This window comes from Phaenicophaeus curvirostris, chromosome 14 (genome assembly GCF_032191515.1).
Source record: "Phaenicophaeus curvirostris isolate KB17595 chromosome 14, BPBGC_Pcur_1.0, whole genome shotgun sequence".
In the NCBI taxonomy this organism is placed as follows: domain Eukaryota; kingdom Metazoa; phylum Chordata; class Aves; order Cuculiformes; family Cuculidae; genus Phaenicophaeus; species Phaenicophaeus curvirostris.
The window spans coordinates 19,253,447-19,267,172 of NC_091405.1; the positions used below are offsets into that span (position 1 = coordinate 19,253,447).

The 13,726-nt window shown below is 39.6% G+C and overlaps 1 protein-coding gene across 3 annotated transcripts in view; it reads left to right on the top strand.

The window, feature by feature from the left end:
• The window catches only part of PEPD (peptidase D), a 126,691-nt gene that overhangs the window by 39,476 nt on the left and 73,489 nt on the right, over nucleotides 1–13,726 (top strand). For all 3 annotated transcript variants that reach the window (XM_069868512.1, XM_069868514.1, XM_069868513.1), the window contains 2 exons: nucleotides 4,672–4,747; nucleotides 6,153–6,199. In XM_069868512.1, coding sequence (XP_069724613.1) covers nucleotides 4,672–4,747; nucleotides 6,153–6,199 — 123 coding nt within the window. The remainder of the gene's footprint in view (nucleotides 1–4,671; nucleotides 4,748–6,152; nucleotides 6,200–13,726) is intronic.

Here is a 13,726-nt window from a genome sequence, read left to right on the forward strand (position 1 = left end):
GCTCTGTGTATTAAAACTTCATGAAGTAGAAATTTCCTTGGAATGTCAAGTTATTACCCAAGAAACTTTCTTTGCAAAGCAATAACATTTTTAGAGTTAAGAATATTTTTCTTTTAGGAAGATGAATTTTTGGGAGTTTATATTCTAGGGTAGGAAATGGCTTCATTTGAATCGTGTGCTTGTGTGCATGCATATCATTTCAAATTCAGCAAGCTCTGAACTACTCTGTTTTTACATGATACTTGTCAGAAAAACTCTGATCTCCACCATGCTGTCAAAACTGCCAGCAAGAGGCAGAATGGCTGAGCTTTCTGAACCAGCCAGGAAGAACCATGAGCTGAAAAAGGCAACTCTAGTGTTATACAGACTTCTAATAAAATGCAAGGGAAATGATTCAGTACTGACAAGGGGCAAAGCGTTTGTGGTTATGGAGCTGTTGCCTCTCTTGCTAACTCATCCTTTTTCAAGATCTCGGAATTTTCTGACTTGCTGTGAAATGTAAGGATAAAATGTAGGAGTGTTCGACCTTAGACTGCATTTCAGCACTTTGAAGAGGGTGTTTTCACTTACCTGTTTATTTTCAATTGTGTGAATGTGTTTCCCAACACATTTAAACGCTTTAATTTTACATTTCAGGGCTCCCATTTCAAATTTGATACTGAACGTACATGCTAAGTATTGATTTCAGTCTTTTGAAAAGAAAATGCCAGCTAACAGAAGACAAACTCCAAATTTGTCCAAATTATCCCCCTAGTAATTAGAAGGATTTTATCCTACACGAACACTTAGCCCTTTTGTTACTTTTTACCAGTATCTCTCTACCATAATTGTGGTGGTGCTAGAAGGCAAAAGCATTTCGTAATGTACAGCTCATTTTTTGCCTGTATATACTGCATTTTCCCGTAACCTCAATGAAAATGGGATTTGATAGTTCTGTGTGGTTGATTCCATATATTCTGTATTTTGCATTACTTGCCCAATTGTTTCTTCAGGGGAAGTGATCTGTGTGTTAATGTCTTAAAGCTGGGCATATGCTTTGTGTGTTTTCACATGGTTTAATATTTATGTTTCAAACTACTTGAAGTCTTTTCGAACTGTTTCGAGATGAACCCCCGTGTTTGGTGTTTGTGTCTTTCAGAATTGTACTGTGATGCTTATCCTTTGCATATGTGTGTTGCTAGGTTTATTGGCTTTGATGCTAACTGAGTTAGCAGGTTTTTATGTGAAAGCATAAATCTGCCAACTATGATGGAGAAATTTCTATAAATAACATGTGCAAAGGTAACGGCAGACGTGAAAAAGGGTGAAGACAAGGCAGGACCGCTGAGACTGTCTGCGTGGGCATGTCTGTGCTTACTAGGTGGTCGGTAAATGTGATGCTTCCAGAAGGACGAGGAGGAATGGGTGTACCCAGGTGTCTTCCATGCACATCACAGAAAGCAGCATTAAGGTTTCACACTTGTACAAAAACCAACAAAACAAGACAGCTGACAAACACTTGAGCTGATAACCAGGAACAAATGCTTCTGACATCAGAATGGTGAATACACATAGAGAAGTAAACTTTTGTTGAAACATTGAGGAGGGCCCTGGTTTAGGAAAATGTTGAGTTATGCAAGTTTCAGCCTCATAATTGCCTCGAATACTGTGTGCTCGACCACTTGATTAATGGAAAACAGGTTGTGCGTGAAATTTGATATCCAGCCACTTAAAATGCCCAAACTAATTTCAGGGCTAAAATGATACTTGTTTGTATTAAAGCTTCTCTCTCCTGTTGGATGACTGACATGCATGAGAGGATCACCTGCTCATATGGCAAGTGCAAATAAAAGTGTATGGAAAAGAGGAGAGTGAGAGTGAAGAAATGTTTATACACTGGTAAACTGAAAAAAAAAAAAAAGAGAGAAGTTAAAAGTTATGGATCAATCCTGACAGTAGGAGACTTGTGTTTCTGTTTTAACTTGATGGCACTGAGTGGCTCGCCTGTTAATCTGAGAATGGTATTACATGCTGAATCTGTAAACTTTTGTAATTACGTTACCTGGAGCCTGGAAATTAATTGTTCCCATTAAATATTATCAAATGTATGCAGAATGTGCAGCTGGTCCAAGAGGTGGTTTTAATAGAAGATTGAAGCACAGATTCTTGAACAAAGGTGGGACTTTCTTCCTAGCTTTATCTTGGAAGTAGAGTTAAAATATAGAATTATAGACTGCTTTGGACTGGAAGGGACCATGAAGCCCATCCAGTTCCACCCTTCTGCAGCGAGCAGGGACAGCTTCAGCTAGACCAGGTTGCTCAGAGCCCCCTCCAACCTGGCCTTGGATGTTTTTCTTCATCTTTCCTACAAGCCCCATTTAAATATTGAAAGGCTACATCATGAAACCTGTGGACCACTCATCACCTCCACGACTGCTGTACGATGTTAACCACAGCGCTTGATTAGGTTGCTTTAAACCTGGTGCGGGAAACCTTATTCTTATGCCATCAAAACTGTGAGAAGGTGACGAAATACAGTACGTGTCCTTCTCCTACCCCAATGTGCTGGTGGGAACTCCAGCAGTGCCACAGCACCAGTGTACGAGTCCAATATATTCCTGCCAGTATCTAGCAGAAAGTGAAGTTGATGGTGCTCCCTGCGCAATGGTTCGTCCTCACTCTCTCCCCTGTTTGGGTGGTGGATTTTGTTGGTCTCAAAATGTCTGAACATTTTCTGTAAACTATTTCAGTGCTTGACCTTGTGTAAATGAAGGTGATGCATTCCATAAAATGCCTGTCTGAGGCTGAGCATAGTTTGTGTATGCAAAGAGATTCCTGAGAGAAGTTATGATCTAGAATAAATACCTTGACCCTGAAGCCTTATGACCCAGCTGAGTTTGAATACTGTTTGCACTTGCCGTGGAGCAGTTACTAACTTGTATTACTACCGGATCCCAATGAAGAGATTAGACAACTAAATTATGAAACAGCTATATTTCAGGGACTTGCAGATGGGGGATATGTACTGTATATTGAAAGTAATATAAAGGCACATCAAACAAGTATTAAAATTATCCTGCTAGAACATTCAGTCTTCCGAAGAACAGGATTAGGGAAAAAAAAAAATCTATAAGCCTTTGCTACCTCGTTCTGTTATAACATGAATATATTTGAGGTGCTGTTCTTTATGTCTTGGCTGTAAGGCAGAAGTTTGTTTCCTCGCCCATGGTGAGCAGATTATACCATCCTAGTGTAATGTTTTCCACTTCAGTCTGCGTTCTGAAACCTTGTGCTTCTCATTCTTGGTGCGTGTAATGATTGTTTTGAGTTATATTCCAATTGACTAAGGATGTCAATCCATTCCGCTCTTCTGTGTCTCTGTTTGTAAGAGCAGTTTGATTGATATCAACATTTTCACAGAGGTACCTTGCCTCTTGCTGGCGAAGTTGTGTTTGAAGGGAGTGGCTGTGCTGCATAGCGATGCGGTCGCTGTCTGTGGGAAATACTCCTATCGCACATCAGAGGCTCTGATGGCTGAGGAACCTGTTTCTGGACTCATTAAAACAAACTACAGGAGCAGAAATGCAGTAAATAGTTTTCTACAGCAGTGTGAGCAGGAGGATGTTGTAATAAAAAAAAAGAGGTGTTTTGGTGGCAGTTACAAAATATAACAGTTGTATTTGTAACTGCTGCAAGCTCTGCAGTGGAGCTGGAAAATACAATTTAAATATTTTCATGCAATTCAGTAAAAGTAGGTTGGTTCTTTGTAAACAATAAATACGTACTTCACAGCTGCCTTTGAGATGGGCGTGAGAAGTATTAGGAAATCAGCATGTGTAGCAGTGGAAAGGGTAGGTGATTTTTAATAGACGGTGTGGAACTATCTCTGCTTCCCTGTTCGTGGCACACTAAACAGCTGCTTTTATTTGAAATACGTTGTAGGAAGCAGTGTAAGTAGATAAGAGTTTAATGGTAAGTTTTTCAGATGACTTCAGAACAGTGTATCGAGGGTCATAAATAGACACAAACTCAGTGCCTCATAAGGCATGAAGAGCAGGATGGGGGTTTTGAGTTGTTTTTTTTTTTACCTCCAGAAGCACGTGGAAGAGAATGGACATCATGGCTGCAATTACAGTTGCTGTGGTTTCTGAATTTCATGTTTCGAGGGTTTTAATACCAAACAGAAATAGCATTTCTTCACACATACCTCTTCCCCCTGCCTTTTTGTGAGAGCTGGGTTTATGTTGAACAGAAATTCTGGCGCTCTGGGAATTTCATTATGCAAACTAGTTTCAAATTGTATTTAAAAAGTAAATCAAGTATGCTCATAGACGTTCTGCTTGAAGTGATGTTTGAGCCATGTGAAATACAGAAATGCATTGCTTTTATTCCTGTTGTATTGCAGAATGAGCTGAAAAAATGCTGGTTGGATCACTTGTTTATTAGTATTGCAATAATGCAGAGTGGTGTTTGAAATGCTTGCAACTTCCCTGTGTAAGATTGTTTTGCTAATGATGAATCAATGCCAACAAAACTTTGCTTTCGTGAATACTGTAACAGCTCTTCCCTCTCAAGGTGCACCTGTTCTGATTTTACCGTAGCTGATGCATATTATTTTCAGGTTTTTCTATTTCATATTCTTAAGCTGTGAAGTTGCAACCTAACCTGATTTCTGTTCTATTTTTCTTTAAGTCGTGTGATTAAGACAGACATGGAGTTGGAAGTTCTGCGCTACACCAATAAAATCTCCAGTGAAGCTCATAAAGAGGTAATGGATCCTTTACTGTTAATAATTTTTGCTCTTGGTATAGCAGTGGTACTCAGAAAATGTTCCCAGCAACCCTGAATTGCTTAGTAATAAAATAATGGAAAGGCTGGTTAGAAATAAGAGGATAATATCCCTCCTGTTACAGCCCAGTAATATGCCTCGCATTGTCCTTGAACTCACTGGTGTATTTGTGATGTGTGAGAAATGAAGTGTGGTTTGGATAAGAGATGGAACTTCCGTAGAAGGTGACCTGCTTGCAATCTGTCAGTGATGGAGAAAGAGGAGATCAAGAAGATTATTTTTCTGGCCCATGTCAGCAAGTGCAGCTCTAAGAAGTTTAACTAGCAGGAGACTTTCTCCAGATCCTTACAAACTCTCACTCTCCTCCCACAGTGGAGAATAGTGCAAGGATCCCTTAGGTTGCTCCTCAGCGATGGGTATGTCCCGCAGGACAGTGCTTTGTGATGCTGTTCTGTTGACGTAATGTGGCAAAGAAATCCAGGCTCTCAGCAAGTTTACTTAGGTTTCATCGGCATGGTACCGGTAGAATCATAGTGCTGCACTGGTACTGACTGTAAAATTAACTTGAGTGTCAGTCCTGCACTCTGTATTGTGATCTAGAGATGCCTTGAGTTCTAAGCTTTGACCAGAAGGAGTTTTTAGGTAAAAGTAGCTGATGAGGTTACTGGCTCAACTGTCCTCTTTGCTCCTGTTCCTCAAGTTTCTGAACTGTGAAGTGTAATAATATTTTATAGCGAATATTGTAAAATTGCAAAGTCTGGGGATAGTCATTTGCATTTGTTCTCCTTGGTCCTTCATTGTCCTTGAATAATCTTATAAGAAATCTAAGATAATTTCTTCTGTAGAGCAGCTGCCTAGAACTTTTACAATACGGAAACAGGCAAAGGAATAAAACTGTTGCAGATTCTCAGCAAATCCAAGAACAAAGTCTGACTTTGGGGTTGTAAAACAGTGTTAAGTCCAGTAGATTTCTGTTGATTAACGTTGCAAAACATGAAAGAGAATCTCCCTTTGTAGTGTATTGCAGTCCACTGGTTTGTTTTGCTGGTGTTTCATAAAAGTAAAACAAAGGGCTTGCTGCCAAATTCACCCGAGCTTTCAGAATTAAGCATTGGTATTTTGATGAGCTGCACTTCATTAGGATATAGTAGTTGGGCAATTAAAATGGCTTTATTGCTGGAGACTGCAGGCATTTATAAAGATTAAAATGAGTTTGATTTCTAATGTGGTTTTAAAATGCATCTACTGATGTAAATTTAAATAAAGTGCAGATGATATTTTTGTAATACAAGTTCCTCTGGAGATACTCGGTGATAAGTCATAAATTAATAAATATGATATTCCCTCCTGCTGCGAATGTCCCATGTTAATATGTATCTTACAGGTAATGAAGGCAGTAAAAGCAGGTATGAAAGAATACGAGATGGAGAGGTAAGAATTCTTTCACTAATTGTAATAAAAAGGAGAAAATCTCTCTGTAGTGGGGCTGAGCAATAGCTGAGGCAAAGCAGCAGCACCGATTCAGTTTGAAGACTGTTGTAAGCCTGATTTTGAGGTGGTATTTCATCAGTTTCAAACACATTGGATGATGGTTGATTATTTTCTGGTGATGGTTTAGTGTAGCATAATTCTCTTCCTGGAGTTTTAGTAATTTACAGAAGCTTTGCGAAATAGCTGTTATTATGGTTTGAAGCCATCCAATAAAACGGTGGTTATGGATAAACATTGCCCTTATGCTTGTTATGCTTAGAGGACTGCATGTATGAGTGTTTAAGAACCTTGTAAAAGGCTGTGTTCAATTACATTTTGCCTGCAACTACAAGTTGGCATTACCTGTGCTAAATCCACTGTAATGGGTGTCACTACAGCTGTTCAGAAGTCAATCACAATACAGCATGTATCTCTTCACGTTGAAGAAAGCATCTTGTACAGGCATATATAGGAAGGATTGCCTGCTCCTAACTGAATACAGTAGTGATGTGCCCAGGTATGAGGAAAACATTCCCTCCTCTTTTAAATTTACATTAGATCAGCAGCAGCCTGTCTTGTAAAGTGTGCGTTTGATTACCAAGTTCGTTTATTTTTAGCTCATGCACAGTATTTTCAATTTTGAAATGATCTGTAATGAAGAAGTACCGAATAACAGTCCCATGTCAGTCACTGTTGCTTCTTGACAGTAATTTTTCAAACATTAGTAAGCAGTTAATTCGACACCTGGTGATGGGAAAATAGTGACCTCAGTATTTGTCATCAGGATTTCAAGGTTGGTCCTGAAACGGATAATGCCTTTATAACATATGCGATATGGAATAACTAATATTGCATTTAAACAGTTTAAATTTGTAGACTCTCTAGGCTCGTGCCTGTAATTTGACTGTGCTACAAACAGCAGTTAGGTAGAACCATGTAACAGGGTAAAAAAATCTGTATACATTCCTCTGTTAAATTTGTTAATGAACTTGTGTTTGTGTTCATTTTACTCGCTGCCCACGCTTTACATGCTCATAGCGACGGTTTAACTCTGAGAGTCGATAGGAATTGAAAGTTTCCATAGAGCAGAGTTTGTTCTCAAGTGCTTTTAAATGTCACAATCCTGGCAGCTCGGTTTAAATGTCATGCAACAAATACATAGAGAAAAACTCTTGTGTGCCTCCATAAGGGATATTGCATTTGCACTCCAGGACTTCCAGTCTCTCTGGCCAGCTTCTTCCACACACAGCAACCTTTTGCAAAGATTATTTATGTCTTTCAATTAAAAAAAATAAATAAATTAAGCAGCTGTCTGTTAAACCTATTTAAAATTGCCTTCTGTTCTTCCATATGTCCTGATAGATTTCTTGAAAGAGTTTGAGGTTGTTTCACTGATGAGAGGTCTTGGCAGGCTACCTCTGTGGTGTCTGCCTTGGAGACTATAATTAGAGCATCAGTTTCTGCTGCTGGTGGAATACATCCCTGCTCCAGTTTCTGTTCCCTTATTACTAAGGGGAAAAGAGTCCTAAAAATGTAAACCTGTCATTTCCACACCTTTCTGGCTAGAAATGTGCAGTTGAAATGTTTGTAAGTGCAGTTAGAAAATAGTCTGGGAAACCTCTGCTGTGTATGCAGATAAACCCATTAACATAGTCTAAGAGGGAAACTTTCAAAGACCTAAAACCAGGTAATATCCAAAAATAGACAGTTTTCACTGACAAAGGGTTTTAAATTTTTTTATTTTTGTCAATGGGCTGGATAATTTGCATTCCACAGCTTTGGCACATCCAAAATCTAATGGTGCAGAGAACCAAAAATCATAGTCTGTATAGATTTATCAAAAGTATTCACACTTGTATTTGAGATCAATTAAAAATTAATTAAATTTTTCATTTTCTGGTGTTTCTAGGGCTTCCACTCCTTTTGTGAAAGCTCTCTGAGTTCTGTGACCCCTTCCCTCAGGTGCATTTGCAGTCCCCACTGAATTTTTGAAATGTATTTAGATATCTGCTGAAATGTGGTCAATGAACATCCCTTCGTATGGCTTTACTCCATTCTTTGGTGTTGTGGTTTGTGAACACAAACCCACAGCATCTGTGGGTTTGTGTTCAAAGCAGGCCTGACCCTTTCTGCTAGGAAGAATAATGCCAGAGATCCCAAAAGCAATTAAACTTTCCCATTACTACATGTAGAAGCCGGGTGTTGCCTTTTCTTTCCCCTTTCTGTTAAGCAGTCTCCTTCAAATAATTAATAGTTTTATTTCTACTGTATCATGCAGCAAGAGCATGTTAAAATACTTGGGGAAATGTATTTAAAGGTCAACAATGCACAAAGCTACATTTCCAGGATTGAGATTATTCTCTGAGAAGTAATTTGAAGGAAATTATGGTGAAATCTCTAGATAAGATGATATCTTTTATTCTGAGGGTTGAAAGCTCGCTTCAGAAATATGCTGGAAATGTTCTTTATGATTAAGGTCCAGTGGCAAATGATTGTAAACTGGTACTGCATTAATACTTTTATATATAAGATTAACGCATTTAACTGCAAATCCAGTCAGCCCTGACTTCTATTTTTGGTTTGATGTTATTTAAGTTTAACACGTGGTCGGTTGACTTTAAGGAGACAGCCAAGGCAATTATCTACAAACAGTAATTCACAGCATGTGTAATTGCACATAAAGTCATTTTGCTAGGTCAGACTCTGGATTTTCTCTGAAGTAGTTTGTTTAGTATTTATGCTTATCTCATGTTTAATTAATCTTCTTTAATTAAAGGCTTTTAATTATGAAACTGCTCTGTAGTTGGATATATTGTTAAAATACAGCAAAATGATAAAAGAAATCTCTTCAGCTTGAGAAGTACGTGAAAAAAATCTGTGATTCAGCTAAGTTGTTGTAAGCATGAGTATATGAACAGAACTGTTTTCTGTATGTATAGTTATATACATTGATAGTGCTAATTAGGACCTACCATAATCTGTTTCAGGATGCTCTAAAGCACTGGAGATACCTTCTCTAGATCAGTGGTTATCAATTTCTAGAGTGGTGCCTATTTGTCTCCTTAATAATTAGCAAGTGAAGTTTTGAATCTCGGGTGCGTTTTCTCATTTGCTCCCTTTTTATTGATGAGAACAGTTAGTTTTGAGATCAGGATGGCTGCTTGGATTGTTGATGTGGTTGGGGAATGACATGGAAGCGTACGCTATGGCAACGGAAGAGCAACAGCTACATATGTGGTGTTGGACATGAAGCTACTGCACAGTTTGGTGGGGTTTTATGCTGTTTGTAGCAGCATTGAATGCTCTGTGATGGGAGTGTGTGCACAGTCCTGAATTCGATAAATCACCACTGCCTTAATGATGCTGGATTCAGCACTAAGCCAGGCCTCATTCCCTTGTCCAAGATCTCCCTTGATTATTTGACTGTCCCTGAACCCTCTGCAGCTGCAGAGCACAGGAATACCTTAGTGTTACCATGCAAATAACTGTGATTCGGTTCTTGAGGATCTGAAACCTTGGATTCTACTCCTGTAGAGTGTGCTCCTTTAAAACAGGAGCAATTACCTCCTATAAAGGGCAGATTGTGTGATGTGTGGTGTCAGATGTGGGTTACAGTACTTTGTGTGTTATTTCCATCAGTAAAAGCAGCAAAGTAAGAAGAATCTGACCATACGTGCTCAGATCCTGTAGCTTTTGGACATTGCTCAGGCATGGTTGATTTTATTATTGGCTTGCTAGGAGAAGCCACTCCATGTCTTCTTTCCTCACTGTAACGTTTGCCTGCATCCCCTTCTTAGGGCTTGGGATGCTTCGGTGCTAAGGTACAAGTGATGGAAGGCAGTATCCATTCCATTTGATCTCACAGCCACCCGTCAGCTGGAGAGGTTCTGCGTGTGATACTGGTTCTCTAGGTGTGGTTGTGGAGGGGGGGACTTGGAGTTTATTCAGAGCGTGTGCCAGCCAGGACAGGAGCTCCTTGCCCCCTCAGTATATATGTAGTGTGTGCAGGGAGTCTTTTAGGTCTGTGCAACCATACAAATAATTGTGATTAATACTAAACTTAAACTCAGCTTTGCTTTAACAGCAACAATTAAAGAATAAAATAGCAACAAGGTGGCTGCAGAGGCTTTTCTGTCTTGGTTTACAATGCTTACAGACTATTTTTACATCTTGCCTCTCTACCAGCTGATAAGAGTTCTTTATCCCTATTCTTTTCCATACTGTCCTTAATTCCAAAACAGAGCTTAGACTCCAAGATGAGGTGCTGTCATATCTGTCAATGTTAAATTTCACTATCTGTGGAAGGCTGAGAGTGCTCTCGTGGATTGTGGCTCTCGTCTTTCATTTATCTCTCTCTCCTCTACGCCAGAGGAACAAACTGAAAATAAAATGTACATGTTATTTCACTAGAAAAGAGAAAATAGCCAGAACAATTTCATTTTCCTTTGGGTATTTCCTTTTACTGAAACGCTGATTACTTTAGCTAATCAGGATTTGCCACCTTCTCCTGATAGATTTTGCTCTTTGAATGTTCTTGAGAAAGTCACTGACTCCTGCAGCAGATAACCTGTAAAAACGTTTTTGTTTTTTTTATGATCTGCTTTCTGTATTTAGCATCCCAGCTCAAGCATTTCCTTTGTGAGCCATTCCCATAAGTGTGTGTGCATAGTAAATAAGAACGCTCATTGCAGGTGACAAAACCACACGGGTCCGTGTGGTCATGGTGGTTGGTGGTGGACTCTGTTCACTGCTGGGAGGGAGCAGAACAGTTCCAGCATACTTGCGGTAACCTCTCAGCATTTTCCCTGTGCAGGTCTCACAGCAAGCTCATATGTTCTCTTTTTCAGTAGAGGACAGCTTGGTTCACCTCCTGGATGTCCCTTTAATTAGCTCTTTGTGTAGAAGAACACTGTTTAATTGCACAGGTCTCTTCTGTGACTTGTGATTGAAGTTCCGCATAATTGGGTATTATCTTCTACAAAAAAAGTTGTGGAATTGGACTGTATGAGAAGTTTAACAGAAAACCCTCTATCAGCCCGCAGATACCAAAGAACAGTTACCGTGCTAGTATTAGAAAACGATTCCCTTCAGAAGGAGAGCAGTGGAAGGGTGTATGAAACGTGCGTGCCTACAGAACTGGGCTTGAAGATATACCCCAACTTTAAATGCTGTGTCATTGTATGTCCTCCCAGGGCTGTTCATTTAGTTAGTGCTGTGACAATTTGTAATCACCCTTTCATTACCTTTATGGAAATCAAAAGTATTCACAATTTTTAGTTAAATTTATAATCTGGTTGAAAATTCCAAACAATATCAATTTCCGTGGGTGTTTTGTAGAGCATGATCTCAGCAATGAATTAGCAATGATCTCAGTTTTTACTGACTCTAGCGTGGCATTGAGATAGTGAACTAATTAAAATTACTAATGACAAGCTGAGACTGAGGATATGTGAAATGGAAGTCACAGTAAAAGACAGCAGGCTGAACTGATTATTGTTTGCTGTGGATTTTGTTCATGCTTGTTCAGACAAGTCAAAAGTAAAGATTCTACCATATGTGAGGCTTTGTCTGCATTGTGAGCTTTAGTTCAATAAGTCTTCCTAATTACTGTCGAAAAAAGAGATCAGAATTTTGTGTGTGTTGGCCCTCATCTTTTGATAAGCAGAATTGCTACGTGAGCGTGCTCAGGGACTGGAAGCCCAGCTTGGAGGAAATGGGTAGAATACCAAGACTGTCCATTAATAACCTGATGTCGCACACTGACCTTCTGAAAATTAAAACCATTTTACACAGAAGAAAAGCAAATGAACAGCCTCTCTTCCTAGCTGCTGGCTTGCCCCCTGCATAAATTCTTTTCCAATTTGGTTCTTGGAGCATCCTCATTGCCGTAGTGTGCAAGTTCCACCTTCCAGCTTATTAAGCAGCTTTTCTAATGTCGATCCTGATGGTTCCTTTTTTTGTTTGTTTGATATTTGTTTGGTTTTCTGTTGTTGCATCATCTCTCTAGGGGAAGAATTGTGCAGAACTCTCTACCTTTTTGGCAGGTGGTAGCTTTTTTAGTGTACCCATTATCAGCAGTATTGAAAAACACAAGGTCAGGATTATAATTACGGGATGCTGTGTCATGATCTGTTTTAATGTGGTTCTCCATGCTGATGGGTTTGGTCTCATTTGCAGAATGTTGTGTTCTCAAGTGTTGTAATGTTTTTGACCTAGGTCTTGGTGGTGGGGTTTGAAGCGTTGCTTAGAGATGGTGTGCTTAGGTCACTTGATGCTTATTAAGGTCTGAGATTACAAGCAGTAATTGAAAAAATCTATGTATGTGAAGTCAATGAAGGTAGCAAAGGGCAAAGGTGGAGGTGGTTGCCTTAGCGCTGAAGTCTTTGTGCCTGACTGTGCCGTGTTCCTACTGCCCGAGCAGCGCTGCAGGCAGCCTGTACAACTAAGGTTGAGTCACATAGCAGGGCAGAAGAGAGCTGAACTGCCAGGCAGTGAAACTTAGGGTTGAGCAGGAACCTGAATCGTATTAGACAGTACAGGTGATGTTTCTGCTAAGAGGAATTTGCCCCTGTTGAGGACTCCTCAAAACCCAATGTTATTTCTGGGTTGCTTGGATTTTGGTTTCAACAGCTCTTCCCGAGTAGATCAAATTGAGCCTTGAGGCAGTCTTGGGAAGTGAGGGATACAAAGAACTCTGCTGACAACTGACTCCGTGTCTTCCGATTCATCTACTGAAACCTGTCTATTTAAAAGAACCAATGAGATATGTGACATTTGAAGGCTCCACAAGTTAATCCATTAGTGTAAGCTACAGTTGCCATCACTTCTCACTTGGTACAATCTTCTTGTTAAATGTTGTATCTTTCAGGAGGATTGGATTAGATTTCTGCTGCTTTCTTATTTCAGAAAAAAATTTGCTGTTTCCTCTTGGTCAGCACTGAATGGCAGAGATTGGCAGGCATTCTTACGTCTGTGGTTAACAGACTGTGTGGGGTTTTTTGGGTGCAAGGTGTACCTAGAAGTTTTAGATGCTAGGATTGTGTCCAGACATTGTCATCACAAAATGAGTTTTATAGTCATTTATTAGCCTTAAGGCAGTAGGTTTTCATATCCCATATGGCAGATTCCTGCATTATTCTCTAAGAATAGTTTAAGTATTCAGACAAGTATTGAGGGCAAATTAAGCCCTGTACTGGGACCCCAGCCGCCTCCTAACCTCAGCCCTTGCTGCACTTCTGCTTCCTCTGTGTTGTTCAAGAGAAGTTCGAATCTTCAGTTTGAAACCAAAAGGAAGATTGTGAAGCATTGGTGGTTATGTTGGCTTTCTGTGACACTGAATAGCACTTGTGTGTTCTGTGATATGTGGGTGGCTGTGTATTTGCTAAGAAGCATAACTGAAGATGAAAGTTTAATTATTTCTTCAAGGCAAATCCTCTCTCCCACAGACTTAAACTTGCATAAGAAAAATGAAAATTCATAAGGAGTGTA